A 24,836-nucleotide genomic window follows, 5' to 3' on the forward strand; every position below is an offset into this window, starting at 1 on the left:
GGCTGGCAAAATTTGGCATACAATTTGAAACAGTATAAAGTTATATTTGCACAGCTGCTTCTGTTAGCAAACTCTAGACGTCATCGTTCTTTGAAATTCATTGATGAATGTGGAATATCCATTTGGAGTACAAAAAATAAGCTTCTAATTTCTATTTTCTGCTTTAATCTTGAGATCAACAAGTCCAATCAGGGGAATATTATGATGTAGGTCAGGACTATACAACAAAAGGAAAGCCTTTTAGCTGCAAAAATTAATATGTACCTGTGGGTGATGTACACTTTAGGGATTTTAGACTTTAGGGATTTTGATCATTCGTGATGATAATTCTCTGGATTGTGTGCTTTGGGATTATAATTAGCATCAATGGAAGACAGAGGAGAACGTAGCTGGTGGCTTAGGATTCAGGATAATTTTTTAACCTCTTCACTCAAAGTTTCTCTTACATAAGAATTAACAAAGTAATAAAAGAAGAGCTATTAAAAATAGTCTTGAAGTTTCCTTAGTAAATTTAGCAAAATTTGTTCCACAACACCCAGATCTCATTTTATGGACCAACTGTTCAATTCATATGTACTCAGAATGTTCAAAACCCACATAGTTCTACCTGTTTAGAGATAAGACTTCCAGCAGAAAATTGACAGATCTGCTATGCAGCTTTTTGTAACACCTCAAAGTTCTGTTCTGGGGTTCTGAAAATATTTTTTTCAGAGTAAGACAGTGACGAACAGCTCAAACACTTCTATTTTCCAAAGCTATTCTTGCTTCCTCTTTTTTTTCTCAGGTGCCCAACTTGTGTGGCAGGTGACTTCATTTCCTGTGTGCTTACAGGCATCTCCAGCAAGCTTTATCATGACACACACTCCATCAATCTCCTGAGGAGTTGGTTCTCTCAGTGTGAGCTTGGCTTTTTAAGCCATGACTTCCTTCTGCCCAGAAGGCAGTTTGTGTATAGGTCAAGTAGGGATGGCTTTGGGATGCTGACTGCACAGAGGGCTTAAAACAGGATTTTCTGACTGGTTCACAAGGCATGAAGATGAAAGGCAGGCCAATTTAGGTAAGTCCCTATTCTAAGCCCCAGAACACAAGGAGTGTGGAATTAATCATTCTAAAGCACTACACAGCCTTTTTACATTGCCTAAATCTTACATGAAATGAGAAGAGCAAAAATATTCTTCAGGGGACCTGGCAAACCTGATGAATCACCCCCCCTTTGTTTACTAGATTATTTACTCTTTATTGGATTTATAGGAGGCTTCACTCCAAAGAGTACATAGTCCCAGAAGTGGGCAGAAGAAGGGATCCCACACAGTGTCAATCTCACAGCCAAAGAGGGATGACTAAGTGTATTTGTCCCTTAACTAAGCATCGTCCTTTCTGGATGGAGAGGTTTAGTTTTACTTTCAGCTGTGAGTAATTTCCCATTGTGATTGGCTGACTTATAGTCAATTTAGTATAATTAATGCCAAATTACATTGTAATTCACATAGAATTACAAATTAAAAGCTATATTAAGAGCAAATGAATTAATCAAAATTAATGATATTATGCTCACTTTTCCCCCCCAGTGTTAATAAGATAGGTCTTCCTAAAACGTTTAAACTTTAGCGTACCATCCATCACTCCTTTAATTACCCAATTTCCTTGTATGGCCAGAGGTGGTAATGTGTGGCCATTTCTCATCAACAAAAACACACACAGAGAAGATACATCCATTCAGCCTCCAATGTGGAAGGCCCCTTTTATCTTCTGTCCTTGAACATAACTGACTTATAGCACTTTCATAAACAAGAGGGAATCATGTTAGGGATCTTTGATTTCTATCTTTAGACCCCTTCAAGGTCTCTTTTGTCCTAAAAGGATTTATCTTCCAGGTTGTGCTTTATCTACCAGAAGACTGGAATCTGCTTGTAGTCCCATTCAACTCAATGGAGATGGTCAGACTAGGAGCAGAACATCGCCCAACTCATGTCAATAGGCACGAAAGGAGCCTTAAAATGATCTTTATCAATGGATACTGTCTCTGATCATTGTCTTACAATAGGTTTTTTTCCAGATTTTTTTTCCTGTGCTGTGCATGCTAGGGAAACAGCCAACATTGAGCTGTATCTCCAGCCTGAATTCAGAGATTCTTTATTTTTACTTTGTAGTGAACAGCAACAACAAAACCATAAAGGCAGAGGTAAAAGAAACCACACTTAAGAATGTCAATATTCAACAATAAACACTAAGACTTCTCTAGGCTTCTGCTTTGAATGTAAATATCCATGAACCGCTGAGTTACTCCAGAGTTCAGATTTCCTCCTTTAGAGTGCTTAGGCCAGAAAATCTCTAGTCTGCCACAGCTAGCTCACATGAACATGTGGCTACTCAACTGTGGCCTGATATTGTAGGAACTGGGTCCATGAGTTCATTTGTGTTAAAAAGGGGTAACGTTTATCAAAGTCAATAAAACCCCACATCTTTGCCAACAGCTGTGTCAATTTCTGCTGCATAAATTTCCAGATTTTCAATATATTGAGTATCAAATAAAGAGGCAATGATGAATCATTTCTGTTTCTTCCATCCCTAGATAGAGACAAGAGCCTCCAGACTTTCTCCCACACAGTCTGGATCACTGTAGCAGAAATAATGGCACTCAGCTTCTCTTTTACACTGATTTAAATCTTCTGATAGGATTTTTAAAGTGATTCTCCCTTATCAGCCTTCCTTTCCTGCTCTGTACTTCACCACCTTTTACTCTGATGGAATGAGAGGTGGTTTCTTCCTCTGCTATCCCTTCTCTTTTCTTCATCAATCTATCGAGAGCCCGATCTTCTGAGCTGTGATCAAAAAAGACTCTCAGCAACACTCCCCTGTGCTGCTTCTATTAGAGACATTTTGGGAGCCTCCCACAAGGTTGTACAACAGGTGAAGATGAAAACCAGTCATTTATTAGGACATGTCTACTGCTGGCTCACTCATTATAGAGTAATCTATAAAAATCTGACTTACAAGATGCATGAGATACTTGGAAGTCCTGGCCTTTTTGTTGTTACTGTTCTGGGGTGTGTGTGTGTGTGTGAGTGTGTGTGTGTGTGTGTGTGTGTGTGTGTGAGAGAGAGAGAGAGAGAGAGAGAGAGAGAGAGACAGAGAGAGAGAGAGAGAGAGAGAGAGAGAGAGAGAGAGAGAGAGAGAGAGAGAGAGAGAGAGAGAGAGAGAGACTGTGCTCAAATTAAGGACTGGGCATATTTCAAGAGAATATAGTGAGAATATAGTGGATCAGTCACTGAACCTTTTCAAGCTTTTGGTTTCTTATTTTTCCCCCTAGTTAAAATTTGGATAAAATTTTCTTGATCAAACTTAATAAGGTGGATGAGAGACCCAGATGAAATTATGTGCAAAATGCATGAAAATATGAAGCTCTCTACACTTACAAAGAATTATTATTGTTGTTATTATTGATGGACTTCTGTGCCTAGCCTCAGGGTTTCTACCTCATATACAGCTTATGGTTGGGTTTTATTTTTAAATCCCTGATAACCCAGGTAGCAGCAATATTACTGCAGGCCACCAATGCATAAGTAATATTCTCCAGTCATCTCCCCCCAGCCACACACACACACACACACACACACACACACACACACACACACTTCTCACAGCAGCAACAAAAATATCAGTCTGGAAACAACATGAATCACAATGAAAATTAGAAGCAGAGAACATAAATATGTCATATCTCATAAATCACCTTGTTGTTCTGTTGTGCTCATTTTTTTATTTAAAAAAAAGAAAAGGCAAAAAAAAAACTATGAACCCATGGGAACGGCGGCACATGAATACAAGTTGGGTCTCTGTCATTTCTGATAATCACTGCCTCCCTCACAGCTACTTGACAACCCACAGCTCTAGTGCTGAGGATTAGTTGAGCAAAGTCCCTCTGAAATGAATGTGTCATGTGTCTCACAAAGGCAAGCCGCCCAGACAAACAACAGCAAAGCCACTAGTCAAGCTACTAGGGGATGATTCCTCACAGAGGAATTAGCTGCATGGAGATCAGGAAGGATGACTAAATATATACTCTGGCAGCTTCAAGCCTAGAAATAGCAGCGTTTCTCAATGTCCAGCTGGGGGCCCTTAGAAGATAAAGCATCCTCCAGGCCACACTATTTGGGATGCAAAGAAGCTTCTGTTTACTCTCTTCACTAACATCTAATAAGAAGGAAATAGAGACGTCCTCATCATGTTTGTAAGGCTGCAGTGTAGCTGAGCGAGCTGTAAGATGTTTTGGAGAAATTGAGAAGTGGTACAAATTCGATTAGCTGAAAGAACGGTAAGTAAAGAAAGGAAAATAGAATGAGACATCACATAGATGCCCTGAAAATGCCTATTTGGCAAAATGATATACTCACAATGCCACAATACACGTATAAAATAGGATTGAGGAAGAGCAGGAATGTGATGGGAGCTTACAATTGTGTTTGAGGAGAGAGTTCTCAGGACTCAGTATGTTATTCCATTTCTCTGGGTGTAAAATGTGAATGCTATATTCAATGATTTTTTTTTAGTAAGTGGCAAGCCCACAGTCTGACTTCTTCGACTTGGACTAGTACCACATGAAATAGCAGAGGTTGCAAAGCTGTTTGGAGGATATATACATAAGAGCAAGAGTTAGCAATAACCAAGCACTGTAGAAAGAAAAGGAAAAGGAATTCTGGGTAGTATGAAAATGTCCACTCTATAACATCTCACTTCCCATTGTACCCATTCATTTCAACATACCCTGTCCATCCCCACTGGGAATGAACCACTCATGGTAGGAAAGGAGTAAGAAGCGAAGTCCACCTAGACTCTGCAGTGCCCATGAAAGCAGGGCCCATTGGTCCCTTCCCTTACCCAACTGGCCTGTATCCATCCCATCAACAAGCAATAAATGAAAAAAATGAATAATCTATGGCCAGACAGAGCTGGTACTCAGTAACTGTTTGGAATGAACGAAACAGTAAGATAGCATATGCCATGGAACATGACAAAATTACGATGACAACAGAGACAATGAGGCAGGTAAAGGGTTATTATCCTTCAGTCTGCAGGATGAAAAGGGGATCAGAATGATCAGGCATTTCTTCATATGTATGCATGCATGCATGCATGCATGGATGTATTTGCTGTGTTTGGGATTATACCCAGGTCCCAATCATGCTAGGCAAGTGTTTTACCACTGAGCTATATCCTTAGTCCAAATACATCCTCATTTTTTAAAAATTCATAGGATTAATTTGGTGTATCTTTCTGTCCATCACACTTGAATGAATTTAGAAGACTACATTAGAACCCAAGAATTAACAGACATGAGTTGGTTTCTAGCTGTTTTAAATCTCAGTTTCCCTATTCATGTCACTGAAAAACAGCAACAACAACAAAAAAAAACTCAATAACAAATGGTGGCAGCATTCTTGAAACGATGATATGGAATTTAAATTAGAAGCATGTGACAGCATTGTTTCCCATATCACAGTTGGAAATGTTCGCTTCTCCCTGGCCAGAGGTACATTTGGGTCAATTTATCATCTAAGAGATAAAAGATGAAAGCTGAGTACATCCCCATGTCCTCTACTTTCTAACTATAAAGGGATGGGAAAATTTTCATTTGGGTTCACCTTCTGGGATTCCTTTTAAAGAAAATGATTAGATCAAGCAGTAATGTGGGTGATTTTGTGGTATAGATAAAAGCTGAGGTGGAGTTTGTCAACAAAATCCACTGCATTTGAAGCTGTTGACCATCCTAAACGATATGTGACTTACATCTCTCGAGATACAGATGGAATATATTAATAAGAGTATAATTCATGGAAGCAAATTTCTGGCAGAAATATAAGGAAAAGCGCAGACTTAAAAAGGCAAACTTGTTTTGTCTTCTCTGTTTCCTAGAATACACTGAGTGTTATGTAGGCTGTCTTATTATCCACTCAATGCATTTTAATAGGAAAACTCTGCCTTATTGTCTAGATTTATTATTTATGGAGTGCAAGGGAACAATATGACATTGCACACTGCAAAGGCATCAGGCACAGCCTCTGGGAGTGGGTAATCAAAGACAAAGTTAAACAAGATTAACCTGCCCACACACTCCCCACACCATTGACATGGGCCATAACTACATTCAAAGGTTCCCTCTGCTAAGGTCTGTCCTTGCATCAATCAGGTGACTACTGAGTTATTATCTACTTAAGTTCAGGCAGATTTTGCTTCAAAATACAAGTAGCAGGTACCCTCAGACCCAAAGCTAGTGAGAGAATATTCCAAGGCTCAGAAAAATTGAAAAAGTACTGTCCCTATGAATACAAGTCTACCTCACTCAAAGTAGGAAACAGTTAGTAACCAATAATGAAGGAAAACAAACTACATATGAGATAAGGGTGAAATTAATCTCAATAACTTAATCAATATTTTTGTGAAGCTTCCTAGAGATTTAACTTCCAACCTAATAGATGCTTAAGCATCATTCCCCTTTATCTTCATAATTATTTAAAAATATCCTTTGTGCTCATACTACTTTGGGGGATGAAGTAAAGAGTCATATATTTGTATTAATGTCTTAAAATAATAGAGGTTCCTCCCATTACTGGTAAGGCTTGGGAGATGATACCTGTTAAGACACCTGTCTACTACCTTCCATATCAGAATGGTTTAGGGCACTTAACAGGCGCCAAGTAAGTATTGATAGATGAAGAGCTACAACTTCTGTTTTTTTCTAGGAATTTGTATCTCCATTTTCTATCAATGGCCTTTCTATTAAAAGTAGTCATTTCCCCTTCAGACTCGTGAAAGACAATATGACACTGAAGAATCCAAAAATGTACTTTCCTTAGGAAAAGAAACAGATTATCAGTGGTGCTGACTAAAATAAAACTAGGCTGATGTGTGAAGGTGATATGGAATCATTTCAGTTTTTTGTTTTCTTTTTAGTGAAGAGTTGCTGTGTTTTCCTTATTTATCTATTTATTTAAAGCTATTTAATTAACGGATAAGGATTGTCTACATTGAAGTTGTGCAACAAGGTGAAATAATATACAAATGCACACCATATACTAATGACCATGGTCAAAGTAATTAGCATATCTACTACCACCCATGTAATTTAAATCCTCAGAACCTACTGATCTTGTAACTGAAGATTTTGTACCCCTGGTCAGTTTTTCCTCAATTCTACCCAACCCTCTCATGCCCCTTATCTATTGAATCTAATAGGGATCAGTTCAAAGAGATAAATAAAACCTGGAAGCTGATGTGAGGAACCTTCTGTCTCATACTTCCACCTCATCTCTAACTGAATTGTCTCCTTTTTCTTTAAACCCAATAACCGACTTGCTGTGTTTCATCTGACTCTTGAGAAATCAGTAGTCTCAAAACATAAAACCAAATGCTGTATTGAACTGAATCTCACAAAATAAAAGAAAAACAAAGTAGTTTTTGAAAGGACTCCTATGTCCTTATATATCTAAGTTATGAAGAGGTACACGTTTCTATTTTACCTGTGAATACAGAACAAAGTAGTCATACTAGACTAAGGAAAGAGGGCAGGGGGTGGACAAATATCCTGGGGAGAGACTATGAAGCCTTCTGTGAGAGAAGATACTTAAAGTGTAAAAAGGTCAAATAAAAAAGAAAATCAGATATAAGGCATAATGTTGAGGGATTTCACAGATTTAGAGATGCACAGAACAGGGATTGTATCTTGTAGTACATTTTATCAAGGAAAGGGACCGGGAAAGGGAAAAGAAGGCAGGAAAAAAGGTAAAAAAAAAAAAAAAAAAGAAGAAGAAGAAGAAAGAAAGAAAGAATAGAGTTTGTTCAGTAAGGATAATTCAAAGGTTCTTATGACAGATCTTCAGAGCCAGACTGTGTGAAGTCTGGAGAATAATGAAAATTAGACCTTTCACCGAAAAAGGAATTGCCTCGGATTACATGATCAGTGTATATGGAGCAGCCACCTGGGTAAACGTGTGTGTGTTTACTGTGCTCTCACCTGAGCTAGTGGTTGCACATATTAATCAAATAGCACTGCCCCTGCATCCACTTTTCTATTACCTGTCCTACTTTGTGCCAATTTCCTTTCTCTTCCCCTACAGCCCTTGTTTCACTGTTCTTCTTTAAGACATGGGATGGGGATTTGTCAAAGTCAATGAGCACTTTATTACAGTGAGAACGTTTCGTAATGAACAATTCAGCAATTTAATGAGATTCTGTAGATGTGTCTCCAGCCTGTCCATCAAGTTTCACTTCTATAAAGCACCCTGACACTAATCCTCTGGCATACCCAATCTTCACCCTGGGCTGAATATTAGATTCTTCCATGGTATATTGCATTACTAGTATAACCTCAGCAAAAAAAAAATGATGAACTTAACTATACTTGAGGCACCGTAGCTGGTCTGATTTGATTTTTCTCTAGTGAGTATGAGGGAATTACTTATTTACTAAGATAAAGCAAAAGCAGTTTCTTATCGTCTGGTGAATGCCTAAATTGATAATATTTATGTGAGTCTTTTAATTCTTTCTTGAGGACCATTTCTAAGAAAAAATACCTTTATTGCCTGTAGCTGAAATCAAGTTTCTAAAATTCTACAGTACAATATTAGTAACCTTCAGAGAGACAATTATGATAAATTGTAAGTGAACAGGATGGAATTTTCATACACTCAGACATCTGCACCTCAACTCGTTGATATCTGCCAATGCCTTCATTCATGGTCACACAGGAAGAGAGACCCACAAGGCTGTGTGGCCTCAAACCTCAATTTAGTTTGAAAAAAGTAAAGGCAACATTTATGTGACTCTTTCCCTTCAGATGTGAAGAAAATATGGCCATTTCCCAGCTGGAATTGACCAAAAGGAATTCTGATGACTTACACTGTCAGAAAAAGCTACTGATCATAGAAATCCCCTCCAAAATCACATCTTCATCAACACTTTCAACTTCTGCCTGCATAAACATTCCCAGAAATACCTAAGAAGCAACAAAAACTAATGACTTTTTAAAAATCAAGACAGTATGGAACAGTGGAGAGTTGGGGGCAGGTATAATCAGATTTGGGTTTGAAGGTTAGATTTTTTTTTAAAATTCTGAGCCAGCCACTGAAGCTTCTTTCTATTAACCTGGAAGATTTGGGGTAGGGACAGGAAGTCTGCAGGTCTTTATGATAATAAGATATTAAAGTGTCTAAGACCCTAGACCTGGCTGACCCTTAGCACACTGTATCTCTTCAACAATAAAGAGGAAAGTGGCCAATTAATGAATACAAAGAAGAAATGAAGGTGTAAAGAAAATCATCTATAATTGACAGCTATAGATGACTCAGTGCTGACCAGCACTGAAATGCTCTCTGAATGTAATTAGTAAGATATCAGCTGCCATCCAATAGAATACTGAAACTTTCCTTTGTATTGGATATATAGCCATTCTGCAGATGATCATGAAATCCTGATCACTGGCTCTCTACTGTTTGTTGGCATGAGAAAGTCAGCTTTAGAGAGAAGGGGAAGGGAAGATGGTCTCTATTTCCCAAAGGTACCAGGTAGTTTCATTCAAGGCTAGTCAGAAGGCTAGGCAGAAGATGATGTAAATTGAGTAATCAACTTCAAAACACTAAACATCCTCCTGCCCCCTAGACAAAGCAGTCACAGAATGTAAAAAGAATGCTCTGTCAGGCGAAAAGGCAAGGCTTAAGAAAATAGCAATGAATGCAGAATGAACAGAGGAGGGAGATTTTTCTCATTGCAGTGCAAGAGTTTCACTTAATTTGAGGTCCAAGCTGCTATCTACTGAAATTTTTTTTAAAAAAATCTTATTTTATTTTATTTTTATTTATAGAAATCCCCAGAATTTAGCAGGCCCTGGTAGGTCATACATCTAATCCTAGCTGTTTGGGAAGTAGACATCAGGGGAATTGTGCTTTGAGGCCGATGGGGCTAAATGACTGCAAGAACCACATCTCAACAAATAGCTGGGTGTGGTGGCATACATCTATCATCTTAGCTAGTGGGAGGAGTAAACTGGAGGATTGTGATCCAGGCCCACCAAGGCTTCAATGTGAGTCAGTATCCCCCAAATAAAGCAAGGAAGTGCTGTGATGTGGTTCAAATGGTATAATGTTTGTCTAGAGAAACCAGGGCCCTAAATTCAAGCTCTAGTACTATTTAAACAAGGAGCGAGAAAGCCAAAGTGAATTCTGATTATCACCAGTCTTGAATATGCACAATTTCATTTTATAATCCATTCTTCTCATATTCAGTTGAAGAAACAAGTTGTTTTTCTCAGGAAGGAAAATAAAAACATCCCTGAACTTTTTTCTGATGTAGCCAGGTTAGGGTTTCAGGAAGCCACAGTATATGAGGATCTGCTGTAGATTTACACCTTCGATCTTGAGAATTAGGCTGCATAGCTAGGTCAGGTCTGAGAGCCTGGAGGCAGGCTTGCTATTCTTCAACCACTTGCTTTATCAAGGGAACAGGATTTCTAAAACTTCAACCCCACTGAGACCAAACTCAACAAAATACTGGTAGTTACTCTCCAGCCCTTCAATGCCCAGTCTCCTGGACACCAGCTGAGGAGGCGGCAGAGCCCCCTTACCTGCCAGATCTGCTCTTCACTCAGGGAAGTGAGTCGGTCGCTCTTCAGCACCTCCTGGAGCAAGCAGTAGGGAAGCATGAGGACATCCTCTGGGCGGCTCTTCAGGAGTTCAGAGAGGTGTTTCACTAAGAAATCGATCACTGCCTTCTCCAGCAAAGTGAGGTTAAAGAGGTCAGCAAGTCTGTACAGATCCAAGTAATTAAAGCTATTTAGTTCCTGGGTGCCAAAAACAAAAAATAAAAAAAATGAAAAAAAAAAAGATCTTTAGAAATCAATTCAAGAAAGAGCAGGCAAGAAATTCAGGGTTGCTTCACTGATTTTTCATTTTAGGGAAAAGAGAAGTGGGATTGGTAATATTCAAAAACAAAAAAAGAACTCAATTAGGAGGAGGCTCTTGGTGGAGGTGTGTTCTGAATGTCATTTTCCCTTTCCTCTTCAAACCTGGATCCTTAAAGACAACTGTAAAGAACTTACTCCCAGGGAGAAGGCATGGAATCAAAAGACACTGCTCTTACCTACTTAAAGCTAAGCAATATTTACTGAGTTTTTGTATTATGTCCTAAACTGTGTTAAATGCTTAACTAGTATTTTCTCATATTTCAGCTCTTTTGAATAGGTATAAAGTCTTCATTTAGCAAATGATGAATTAAAGGCTCTCAGAGTGTTCTGGTTGTTCCCAGTGTAGTGTACCTTCCATAGTCCTTCTTTGCCCTGCTGCGTGTCTTAAGAAGTTGATCTCTAGGGACAGCATTTCCTGGATTCTTTTAGCATCTTGGCTTCCAATTGGGGTTGATCAACTGGACATGGAGTGAGGGAAGACTGATGCCTAACATAAACATTCTCCACCACTGGGCTCTCATTTGGGTCTACCTCTGCTACTGGTAGCTCCCACCTGTCTAGATCTTTCTCTCAGTCTATCTCTCCTCCTGAGCTTTAGGTTTAGTAATTACACATATACACAAACATGTCTGTAGCCCAATTCGTGGAACCCTCCCCTGGAGGTTTTTGCAGAACAAACACAAAATTGTTCAATCACATTTGGTTTTTGTTTTCATTTTGTTTTTCCGCTGCCAGTCCTGAGGCTCTAATTCAGGGCTGCAGCATTGTCCTTAAGCTTTTTCTGCTCAAGAACAGTACTCTACCACTTGAGCCATAGCTCTACTTCTGGCTTTTTGGGTAGTTAAATGGAGATAAGAGTCTCATGGAATTTCCTGCCCGGGCTGACTTCAAACCACAATCCTGAATAGTTAGGGTTATAGGTGTGAGCCACCAGTGCCCAGTAGGACGTAATACTTGATTTTGGAACTCATTTCAGACTTGTGGTCCCCAGAACTTGAAAGTAATAAATTCTTGTGATATTAAGCCAAAAATTGCATTAAGTTAACTTAAAAATAAAATATGAAGGGAGTAGAATGAAGGCAGTAATGAATTGTATATGCCACAGAACTGAGAAAAATAAGGGAACGGGTGGGTCAAAGGGGAGGAGGTGAAGCTATTGAGGACAAGACATGGATCAAGATGCATTGTGGACATAAATTTCTTTTTTAAATGGCAAAAATTCAATACGTAACCTAAAATTTAAGGGAAGGGGCGGGGTGGGAGGATGGGTGGCAATGTTGAAAGGGATGACACTGGTCAAATGAACTATATTCATAAACTGCTTTGTTGAATGGCAATGCCTTTGTACAACTACTTAACGAAAATAAAGATATTCAAAAAATAAAACATTTCAAAGAATAAAAAGGAACTTACTGAATGGTTTTATGAGTGACATTCTACTTTGCCACTCCTTTTAAGTTCTTCTAATCTTAATGGACATGCTTCCTTGATGACTTCATTTCTATGGTTTTATTACATGTTTTATTAGCATCAATTAGTTGGACAAGGGGATTTTACACAACATGTACAATTGATTACACTCCCTTCTTCATTATTCCTTATTCCTCTTTCCTGTCTTCCCAAACCAATTTCAACAAATCTTTATTGTTCCATTTTCACAGCTTGAAATAAAAGTATTTTGATCATATTCGCCTTTCTTCCCTTTCCCCATTTGTCCTCTTACTTCTCACTAGTTCCCTCATTCCAGACAGGACCTATTTTACTTTTGTTTTCTTTTGCCAGTCCCAGGGCTTGAACTCAGGGCCTGGGCTCTGTCCCCGAGCCTCTCTGCTGAAGGCTAGCATTCTACCACTTGAGCCACAGCACCACTCCTGGCTTTTTCTAGGTATGTGGTACTGAGGACATGCAAGGCAAGCACTGTACCACTAAGCCACATTCCAGCCCCTACTTTACATTCTTGTTCTTCACTTTTTTGTAGTGTATGCTAATTCTTCAATGGGTTTCACCATGGTGTTTCACACATGCATGTACAATATATGTATATGTGTGTGTGTTTTATAACTTTTAAGAAACATTTTATCAGCGAAGACAATTGGCATGTCTACTCTTGCCATATTCCACAGTCTTTATTATTTATTTTACTAAAGGTAATATGTATATAAGGGGAATGAAATAGGGATTCACAATTAAATACACAAACTATGTATAGACTGCCTTTGTTCTTTCCCCCAAACTTTAAACTATGTTTTTTAAGTAAAAATAACCTTGACTTCATGAAAATAAAAAATACATTTTTACATGTACAGTCATAGAAATGAGGAAATCTCACATAAAAGACTCTTGACCTGAATACTTTTAGATGAAGTTTACCTACGGCAGATGAGGTGTAATTGTTCTTTGTTTGGTTAGCCCCAAACATTCAGAACTAGTGGCATCTGCCTCCACTTTTCAAAGAGTTTCTATAGGAAAGCTTTCATTTTGCCAGATTTGACTCTCTCTCCAGCCAGGCTTCTGATGATATCTGGGAAAGTGAAGGCTCTCGGTAAAACTTTGTCACTTTAGGGGCTGGGAAGGTGGCTCAGTGGTAAAGCACTTGCCTTGCATGCCTAAAGCCCTGGGTTTGATTCCTCAGCACCAAATAAGCAAAAAGAAAAAAGCCGGAAGTGACACTGTGGCTCAATTGGTAGAGCACTAGCCTTGAGCTGAAGAGCTGAGGGACAGCGCCCAGGCCCAGAGTTCAGGCCCCACGACCGGACCCCCCTAAAAAACAAAAAAAACAAAAAAACTTTCTCATGTTAGTCCTGTAAGAATCAAAGTGCCAGACACATATGACTTCTGAAACATGCCTATTTTAAGTGGAGTGAAAATGGGCTATGTCCTAGTTTTCCCTCATTTTTACCTTATAATAATTAATTTGTGAACAATATTTTTCTAACTACATATGCCACTCAGGATGTCATAAAAAGCTATTTTACTCAACATATCAACCTATTTCCCCTCTTTCTAGTTACATAATAACTCTAAAATTATTTTTATTATAAAGTAGCTTCCATAGATCTTTGAAAACTTTAATGAATATATTATAATGTGGGGTGCTCAGTACCATGAGCACTAGGCACAGTGGTTATTAGACATTTGAAATTTTTCATTCTAAACTGAAATGTGCTATAAGTGTGAGAAACACAACAACTGCAAAGAGTAACAAACATCAAATGGAAAATTTAATTTTGATTATTTGTTTAAATGATTGTACTGGTTTAAATATAATTAATTTCATGTGTTTCTTTTTATTTTGTTAATTCACATAATAGGAAAGTTTAAATTACACATGTGACTCTCACTATATTGCTGTTGGGTAGCAAATGCTATGCTAACTAATAAAATAAGCAATTAAGAAATTGTAAAAATCACTCTCAAAGGAATCAGCAGCAGCAGCATGGCTACCTAATCATAGCTCCATATTTTAGAACCTCCCTCCTGTTCTTTTATGATGACATTTAAATTATACTTTTTATTTTTATTTATTTATTTATTTTTGGGTCTGGTCGTGGGGCCTGAACTCTGGGCTTGGGCGCTGTCCCTCAGCTCTTCAGCTCAAGGCTAGTGCTCTACCACTTGAGCCACAGCGCCACTTCCGGCTTTTTTCTTTTTGCTTATGTGGTGCTGAGGAATCGAACCCAGGGCCTCTTGCATGCAAGGCAAGCACTCTACCACTGAGCCACCTTCCCAGCCCTAAATTATACTTTTTAATAGAAGTCAAGTTGGAAGATTTTAGAAATCAGTATAAGATTGTTAATAGTTCTATTCGTCAATCCAATTGAAAAGTAAAAACTGTTCATCTTTAAAATAAAGTTTTTCCACAGATGATCACTAAATCCTAGTACAACTAAAATATCAAAGGGTCTACTCAAAGCTATTCAGTCAAAATAGTCTGACTTCTCCTTCAGCAAATTTTATTAAAGAATGCAGAAGTTGACAGCAGCACTAACTTTTCAAGAAAAGCTTAAGCATTCTTTTATCTTAATGTTTTTATTATCTTTAAGCAGTTGTACAAAAGAGTTGCCATTCAACAACCCACTTTATGAAAACAGTGCATCTTGATCAATGTCATCCCTTTCAACGTTCTCAGCCTCCTTCCTAATGCTCCCCTTCCCTCACTTTTCTTAAGTTTTAGGTTATGTATTGAATTTTTTTGCTATTCAACAAAGCTGTTATGTACACCTGTGTTATACCTTCAATACCTTCACCCTTCTTCAACCCCACCCTTTTCCCTTATTTAAATTCTTACTTGTTAGAGATTGGTAAATTCTAGCCTGGAAGGACACAGTGAGTCATTTTTGCATACAGATCTTCCACTGTGAGCTTTGAGGCTATCTCTCTGGGTTGACAAATACATCTATAGAGCATCTTTATCTGCTCCAGGGCCTTGGATATCATCTGGGGCCCATTAAACTCCTCTGAAGTCATTCTAAAGCCTGATGTGGTGTCAGTGCCTTTCAAGTATTACAGGCCAAGCCCAAGGGGTGGCCTGGGTTCTGAGGCGGGGAGCAGCACCATGGCATACAGAGAAAGCTGAGTGTGGGCTGCCAAGCTCTACAAAAATAACAACGATGGGCATGGAGCTAAGGGCAACTTTCTTCCCACCTCTCTCCTGATAAAAGCATCTTAGGCATCTTCAGACTTTTATATAGAGACACTGGGTCTCTTCCAGTTAGATGCCTATAACTTAAGAGCAATCCACTTCAAAACTACAGAGAACCAAAGATCATTTTGATGGGGAATTTAAACAATTATTCTTCTTGTCTGCTTTTTTTCTTGTTCTTCTTTTCTTATTCTTTTTTCTTTTGCAGCACTGGGATTTGAAATCAGATCCTTGTGCTTACTAGGGTAGTTGCACTTACCACTGAGAAACACTTCCATCCTCTGAATTTCTTTTGAAGTTTATTCTTTAACACCTTCTTCCACAGTCCTGAGGTATTTTTATTTTCTAAGGATATAATTTTATAACCCTCAAGACCAATCTAAAATGCATTTCTAGTATATAGTGGAGAATGAAAAGGCTAACTGAAAAGCAAAAGGAAAGGGAACTGACATGTTTGTGTATGAGAGAAACATAAATTCTAAGGTAAAGATGTGTCAAGTCCTACCTCTCATTTATCCATTTTTTCTCCTAAAAGTAGTGTGCATTTCTGGGCACTGATGGTTGTGGGGCTTGAACTCTGGGCCTAGGCATTGTCCCTCAGCTCTTCTGCTCAAGGCTAGCACTCTACCACTTGAGCCATGGGGTCCCTTCCAGATTTTTCTGCTTATGTGGTACTGAGGAATCGAACCCAGGGCCACACGCATACAAGGCAAACACTCTACCACTGAGCTACCTTCCAAGCCCATCAAATGTTATTTTCTTTAAGTAGTTATACAAAGGGTTGCCATTTAACAAAGCAGTTTATGAGCACTACATATCTTGATCAATTAACCACCAAAAAAACTGAAGTAGAACTGTGGTTCAAGTTGTAGAGTGCTACCTTTGAGCAAAACTATTCCAGAATAGGGTCCATACCCTGAGTTCAAGCCACAAAAGAGGTGCCCAAGTCACCAGTGCTTTCTAGATATGTCAGAAGTTTCCATTCATGTCACGATCCACAGTTGACATCTCAGCAGTTAAACTATGAAGCGAAGAGGTAAGGAAGAGGAGTCATTCCCTGTGGTTCTGCTGTCACAGAATGCACCCTTCCTGGGCCAGACAGGCTGTGTGGTCATTAAGCAAATTTTTTTGGCTCATTTGGTCAACACTGTGTATAAGAAAAATAAGCACCAATAATGCTGCCTTTTTTTTTTTTTTTTGGTCATGGGGCCTGAACTCTGGGCCTGGGCACGGTCCCTCAGCTCTTCAGCGCAAGGCTAGCGTTCTACCATTTGAACCACAGAGTCATTTCTGGCTTTTTCTACTTATGTGGTACTAAGGAATCAAACCCAAGGCCTTGTGTATACAAGGCAAGCACTCTACCACTGAGCCACCTTCCCAGCCCACTAATAATGCTGCTTTTAAGGCTTCTATTAATGTGATGTAGAGAAGTGGGAAACAATGGTAAAATTGCATCAAATACCCACCTATAATACTGAGACTGAGCTCTGAGGAATATGGTTTGAAGATAGCCAGGGCAGGAAAGTCCAAGTGGAGCCATGGTTCCACAGTATGGGGGGGAAAAAAATCACTGCTGTTTTAGAAGGCATGCCATTGTGTTTCTGGCTATACCAAGTAATAAAAGTTAGCTTCATAAAATTCAGGACAAAGGAAGTATAGACAAGAAAACGAGAAGCATTTATACTTTTACCATGCAGAGAAAATCGCTGTTAATGTTTTTGTATATATTTCTAGACTTTGTAAAAAGAAATCCTTTCTATGTCAGAGAAAGGGAATAATGGCATTCAAGGCAGAACAAACCCATAGCAGCTTCTGATGGGGAGGGAAGAACCAGGCCCCTGGAGTCAAGTTCAAATCTAACTCTGACATTTGCTGTTTATAGGAAACTTGGGTGCAATACTGAACTTCCATTACTCCCCATTTACAAAGTGGAACATTCAACCCACTCTATCGGGTTGCCATGGAGATAATATAGGAAGAAGCACTTACCATAGCGGCTTGGCACATGGAAGTAAATAGCAGATGGAGGGGTGGTTAAGAAAGAACAATAAAGTATATTTGAGCATTGTGATTTGGTATCCATAAGCCATGATTCATCACTGATGCAAGGAGGTCAAAGCGAAGAATATGTCGTCTTAGATAGCCACGTCACAATGCAAGGTGCACCATTGCATCAGTGAAAAAGATGGCCAAAGTCAGGAAACCACAGAATTGAATTGTAAACTAATTACTTGACAGTGCTTTCCTATCTATATTACCAACCTGTCTTTTTCTGCAGCTCTGAATTTTCTCAATTGACTAGGAGAATGTCTTCTGTGGTATATTCTACAGCCATATTAAACTCAACATATCCAAATTAAACCTATTTTACGAAAGTCTGTTTTTTTTCATTCTTTCTTTCTTCTTCCTTCCTTTCCCCTTCCTTCCTTCCTTCCTTCCTTCCTTCCTTCCTTCCTTCCTTCCTTCCTTCCTTCCTCCCTTCCTTCCTTCTCCTTCCTTCCTTCTTCTTTTTTTTCTATGATGGTCCTGGAGCTTGAATTTGGGGCTTGGATGCTATCCCTAAGTTTTTTGTTGTTGTTTTTTTGCTCAAGGCTCGAGCTCTACCACTTGAACCACAGCTCTACTTCTGGATTTTTTGGTGGTTAATTGGAGAAAAGAATATCATAGACTTTCCTGCTCTGTTTAGCTTCAAACCATAATCCTCAAATCTCAGCCTCCTAAGTAGCTAAGATTATAGGTGTGACTTCCTGAAGCCAGGCTGGTATTTTCATTTTATCTGTGTTTTCTCTCTTGTAGAATGGACACCTCTAGTTACCTATACCTATATCAGTAGCCAGTCTTCATATATGTGTGTGTGTGTGTGTGTGTGTGTGTGTGTGTGTGTGTGTGTGTGTGTGTGTGTGTGTGTATGTGTGTGTGTATATCACTCAGTCCTATCTGTTCTTTCTCTTACCATTTATTTTCTATGACTCAACTCCTATATTTTCTGAAAGAATTTCAGAAGTTACTTTGCTTACATCCAGTATCCAATTTCCAACTCTCTCCTTTTAACATAAACTGAATCATATCATACATCTATTTAAAATGTGTAATAGGTTCACTTTTGTATAGAGAAAAACAGCAAAGCACATATACTGACATGCTGAAATGAAAGCCTTCTATACAGCTATTTAAAGATAATTAAAAAATAAATAGATAAAAGAAGTGGGTTGTGTGCCAGTGGCTCACCCCTATAATCCTAAATACTCAGGAGGCTGAGATCTGCTGATTGTGGTTTGAAGCCAGCCTGTGCAAGAAATTCTGGGAGACCCTTATTTCCACTTAACCACCCAAAACCAGAAATGAAGCTGTAGTTCAAGTGGTAGAACACTAGTGGTGAGCAATAAAAGCTCAGGGACTGTGCCCAGGTCCCCAGTTCAAGCCTCAAGACTGGCACACACAAAAAAGTGAAATCTAAAAAAGTAATCAGAAAGAAAACTTGATTTCATTAATTTATAGAATAATAAAATATACATGTAAATATTATATTCATAATTTAGTACAGAAAATAATAATGCTGTACTGTAACAGGTTTTGTTTGTTGGGGGCTTAAAAATAAATGGTTATAACTCTTTGCCATCCCAAATATAGTCATCTGAAACCATCTTTGATCATTTTGACTTAAGGAAGCATTTTGAAGTTGATAGAAACATTCTGTAATTTCCAAGAAATAAAATAACCTATAGCAAGTTCAGAGCAAAAAGTCAAAACTCAAGACAGAGCATATTCTGACATGACCTGGATCTGTCTGACAGATCTCATCCTGCAGAACAGCAACCCTGTTCATCCTAGCTTGACGCCAGCTGTGACAACCAACCACCTGAGCATCATATACTAGGACCACAGTGTGCTGGGCAATGTAGAACAAGCCAAAATAGGTAAACTTCAGGCTATGTAGATTATAAAGCCTACTGGAAGAGGGAACCATGGATTTAAAAACACTTACAAAAATGAAAACTTACAACGGAGGTGAATATTGCAAAGGATAGAATATGAACCTCTGAGGGCCTACACACAGAAGTTGATCTGGAGTAAAAAGTTACTAAAGCTTAACTGAGAAGCCATCGGGAGCTCAGTAGCCACAAGAAAAGTAGAGGTTATACTGGTAAAAGATAGGGCTGGGGATGAGTATTCACTCTGGTATCCTGGGTCTCACTGACTGGGAAGATATGATGTATTCTGGAAAATAGGCTTTCATATACAAGCTAACCAATCAAGAACCTATTCTCTGAAATGCTATCTCAGTCTGAATCCTACATTACAGGAAGCAATATGCACTTTTCCCTAATCATCCTAAGGCCAAATACCAGACCACTAGAGACTGATCAGATTCCTACAGCCCAGGTAAACTACCCAAACTAGCTATTTATAAGCCTGCTTATCTGCCCTCATCTCTTCCTTGTGCAGAAATCCTGAGCTTATTCCTGCTTTCTAACCAACCTTTGGGCTTGCTGTGTGGCATGTCCCTTCAGTTTTGGAAACTGTGAGTAATAAACTATCTTTCCAATAAAAACTGTCTCCTGGTCTGTTGGCCTCACCATAACTGAGTAATATAATGTATTTGAAGTCTATCTTGCCACCAAGTGAGATTGTAGTGAGAATGTTTGAAACACGTACTGAATCTCTTTGGGTGAGAAATCTTTTTCCATTGCTTTGTCTGAGCATCCTAACTAGTCCATACCTTCCATCTCCACATAACCCCTATGATGGTATTATCTGCTTTCAGCCCTCATCATCATCTGTAGTAATCTTCTCCTATACTGGCATATTTGTTTATAATGTATTTTTCTCTTTCTTCTGGCTCTCAGTAAGTTCTATCGGAAGACAGACCTGTCTGCTCTGTTTACTGGCATATTACCAATGTTTAGTACAGAGGATAAGGGTACAAAAATCAGCCTTCTAAATGAATGAATTCATTTCACTTTTTCAATTTTCCTGACTCAGTAAAATTGACCATGTCTTTCTTTGTGCTTCTACCCTGACCTGTGCAGGTAGATTTTGCTGTACACTGGTTGATGATAGGTCTCCCTCCTTCTAAAAAATTCTAAGCACTTTTTATAGTAGATTTTGTGTCATTCTTTGTGCATTCCTGGTTTCCAGCAGGGAATAGATGCCTAGCACATATATTTAATGAAAAGGTGTCCATAGCTCTTTCTCTTTACTTTTTTTTTTTTTTTTTGGTCGGTTGTGGGGCCTGAACTCTGGGCCTGGGCACTGTCCCTAAGCTCATCAGCTCAAGACTAGCACTCCATCACTTGAGCCACAGCGCCACTTCTGGCTTTGTCTGCTTATGTGGTGCTGAGGAATCAAATTCAGGGCTTCATGTATGCAAGGCAAGCTCTGTTTACTTATAATTAAGCAAAAACAGAATATTCTATGTGTTTCTAACATATCCGTCTAAACTTTAACCTTTTATAAATAGGGCCATTTTCATACTTTATTGGCCCCCCATATCTTTCTGGAATTCTTACACTATACACAAAGGCAAACCCAGTGGTAATTTTGTTTTCCAAATAGGAAAATTGGTAATAATGCTTGGACTTGAAAGTGTTAATAGACAAGCACAATATAATCATTCTTCTGTTAGAAAAATATTTCAATTTAGTCAAAATTGCTTTTTAAGTTCAAGAGACAATCATTTCCTCTACCAATTGGCTACTCAGATCAAATTATCTTAACATCTTTTCAAATGATATTTGTCCTTATTATGAGATCCTTACATTGTGTGCCCTAAAAATCCAACTATGCAAGTAGAGGCAGTGATTTTGAATGGAAATTACAGCTCAGTAACAAGAAATTACCTGTAGTGAAAGAAAACCTTTCTCTTCTTTCTGAACTGCTTCATTTCTGTCACACTGCTTCACAACTGAAATTTAGTTTCTATTCAGAATTATGGTGCATACGCTGCTGTTCTTTGGGGGAATATTTTAAAATAATATGTATTTTCCTTGCTTTAGGGCTATTTAACTTCACCTTTTTCTCTCCTATTTATTTCTTATAGTGTGAAAGATAAATTAAATAGCAGACGAGCCATAAAATTTGCTCCTGGAACCGTAATAGCTATAGAATAAATACTCAGTTTTCCAAGTTGAACAACTCTTAAACCCTACCTATTTCCCAAGCATAGCCTTTTGTATGGCTAGTTCCTTAATTAGAACTTTTACTGTGCTTTTAGTAAATAGTCATTTCTTAGAGTGCTTCTTACAGTACTAACCTGTTTGTCAATTATCACATTTCATATTTGTATCTCCTCATTTCCTTGCTTCAAAAAGTACTACCTACATATACAATATGGCCTTTATGAAAACAGTAATAGAATCAGAAAGTATTAAGTTAGAAAAAAGGAATAGAAGGATTTAGACCTGGCAACTCTTACATAATGTTTGACTGCTATCTGTTTTATGTTTAGCAGCCATGGTAGTATCCTCTTTCCAGTTTCTCTTAATCACAAACTTTACTACTCAATAAATCACTCATCTTTATTCTTTGAAGTAATTTTTCACTAATATTAACAAAACAGTTATTTCTCATATTAACAAGTGAATATGGTACTGGGAAAAACCATGAAGGCAAATACTACCATATTTTGGGTGATGTTTAAATGTTATGAAATTTTCAAGACTATGTATTAATTTTTGCTTCCTTTCCAAGTATGTTTTTATCTTTTTCTTTTTCATTTAGTTTTTAAAATTATCTTTAGGTAGTGTATGAAGGAGTTTAAGAAAACTTTTCTTAAGAAAAGTTTATGAATACAATGTATCTTGATCAATGTCAACATTCTTATCCATATCTCTCTTACCTGAGACAAAGACTTGAGAGGAAGTGAGGCTGAGCAGTATGGGTTGACCTTTGACCCTTCTGCTCTTAGCAAACTAGGGAAGGCAACAAGAGAAAGATATATCTTGGCCTTTTTGATCTCTGTGGATCTCATATGTAATAGAATGACGGGCTACCAGTTATGAGGGGCCTCAATGTTTTAATCTGGCACTAATTATAAATAACCAAAGTTTATAATTTAGAGCACTAAGAACCTGTCCCTGACATGTCACTTAGACTCACTTGTATTCTTCTGTGTTTTTTTGGGATGGGAGAAAAAAAATGTGTGGCCTTATTGCTAAGGGTGGACAGACAGTCCAGCTGTCATACACAGCAGTCAAGATGTGTGTCTTGCCTGGCAACAGGAAGACAGGGGATAATCAGGTGATTGTGTCTGTTGTAGTCTGTCCCCAGTATCTGCCCCCAAGCACTTTTGCTTCAAATCTAGAGGACCTTGTAAAACCGACAAGAGCCAGAAATCTGACGGAAATATTTTGACTCACAAAAGTGAAAACACAGCCTTCATAGAAGCTGTTCCTTTTATTGCCTCATCTAGTTCTAAGGAAAAAAAAAAACTATTTACAAAAGAAAAAGAAGCATCCACAATAGGTGCTATCCCTGTGGAAACTATGACTTGGGTTAGAAATGATATTAAACTCTCAAGCTTCAAGGAAGAGTAATATTATCGATTCCTTGAATTTTTCATCTCTGAGATGACCAAAGTGAATGGTATTCCAGATTTTTCTAGGAAATAATGCTCAAGAGATATAACTATTTTAATGAAGTTCCTTGTCACCAATTAAATTATGACCTTTGATTTCTGATTACCAATGGCCTTCACTTATGTCTCCTTCAGAATGCCACCCAAGTTAACACATATCAGTGCTTTCCTATAAAGGCATCAGGAGAGTGGTGGCTTCTATATGCATCACGTTGTAACCCATGTGAAACTTGAAGTTGTTACATGTCACATCGATATGACACATTTTGAGGACTCCTCTAAAGGAAAGGACATGTTTGCTATGAGTTTAAGTAATTCTCTGTTTAAAACCACCCCGAAAACAATTCTAAAACTTTGATGAACCCAACTGGTATAGAAACCAGTTATTGTTAGATTTTTAGTGATGTTAACTCAAAGTGAAATAAAAATATTGTATCATATGCTTATTGAAATCAAGTACCAAGAAAGGTATAACAACTAATGAGGGGCACGTAGTCACTAAACAAATGCTAATGCCTCCTATTCCTCGCCTCTTACCGCATACCAATTAGCTTGTCTCTCATGCTACTACTGATTAGCTTATTTTCTATGTATTAAAAATGTTATTAATAAATTGCTGATGCTCCTTGACTTATGATAAGGTTATTTCCTGATATGTCATCATCAGTTGGAAGTGTCGTAAGTTTCATCTAAAAGTACCACATGAAACAAAGGAGCAGGCAACAATGCTTGATAAGAAATGTACTCATTACCTTGCTCATGTAATTGTAACCCCTCTGTATGGTATTTTCACAATAAAAATAAAAATATCACATGACTCTGTCCAGTATCTTTATAAGAAAATTTTAAAAAGAGACAAACTGGAAAAAAATATCAGATGATAGAAATATCCCAGGTGCACTCATAAACTTGACCTGCCAAATATCAGTGGGTACTCTGTGGAGTACTAGTTGCTGACTCTGATCAGATGGACTGAGCCAGAGCTACAGCTTGCAGCCACTGTCTGGCCTCATTAGAGAATATCATATTGCACTTTGCTATTCGAGGAAAACAGAGCATGCAAAGTAAGATTTTTACTGAATGTGCATCACCTTTCCTTCACTGGAAAGTGGAGAATAGTAAAATCACCATAAGCCAGAAAGCACTTGTCATTAAAAGCAGGTTTTACATTTTAGGGTTTGGAAATCCTGCAAAATATCAACCATTATGTGCTTCTTATAGACTATAATTGATAAATATTGGTTTTTATCATGAATGAAAGCTGTAGCAAGTTGTGAGCACATTTATGACTTCACACGGGAAAAGGTAGCTTCATTTACAGATATGATTTAGTCATTGAGAAAAATGAAGAACTATTCCATAATTCACTGAAAGAGAGGCTCTCAAATATTTGATGTAAGATTAAATTCTTTCCTGAAACTATATATAAGGTTATATATTTTAAAAATCATTGGGAAATATGGTACAATGTCCAGATACATGACGACTCTCCAGTGTGAATCTTGGGACTTTTGACTTTCTCTCTTTTTTTTTCTCTTTCCAAAACATTGAAAATGAATTCTAGTTCTGAGCCAAGTGCCAGTGGTTCATGTCTGTAACCCTAGCTACTCAGGAGGCTAAGATCTGAGGATCGCAGTTTGAAACTAGCCCAGCAGGAAAGGCCT

At 38.2% G+C, this 24,836-nt stretch overlaps 1 protein-coding gene across 5 annotated transcripts in view; it reads right to left on the reverse strand.

Moving 5' to 3' along the window:
• Klhl32 (kelch like family member 32) overlaps positions 1 to 24,836 on the reverse strand; it is a 195,429-nt gene that overhangs the window by 44,627 nt on the left and 125,966 nt on the right. For 4 of the 5 annotated variants that reach the window (XM_070010226.1, XM_070010225.1, XM_070010228.1 and 1 more), the window contains one exon: positions 10,616 to 10,831. The exons of the other annotated variant lie outside the window; for it this stretch is intronic. In XM_070010226.1, the coding sequence (XP_069866327.1) occupies positions 10,616 to 10,831 (216 nt within the window). The remainder of the gene's footprint in view (positions 1 to 10,615; positions 10,832 to 24,836) is intronic. 5 annotated transcript variants of the gene reach the window in all.

Source organism: Dipodomys merriami, unplaced genomic scaffold, assembly GCF_024711535.1.
Source record: "Dipodomys merriami isolate MVZ:Mamm:240054 unplaced genomic scaffold, mDipMer1.0.p SCAF_8, whole genome shotgun sequence".
NCBI lineage: Eukaryota > Metazoa > Chordata > Mammalia > Rodentia > Heteromyidae > Dipodomys > Dipodomys merriami.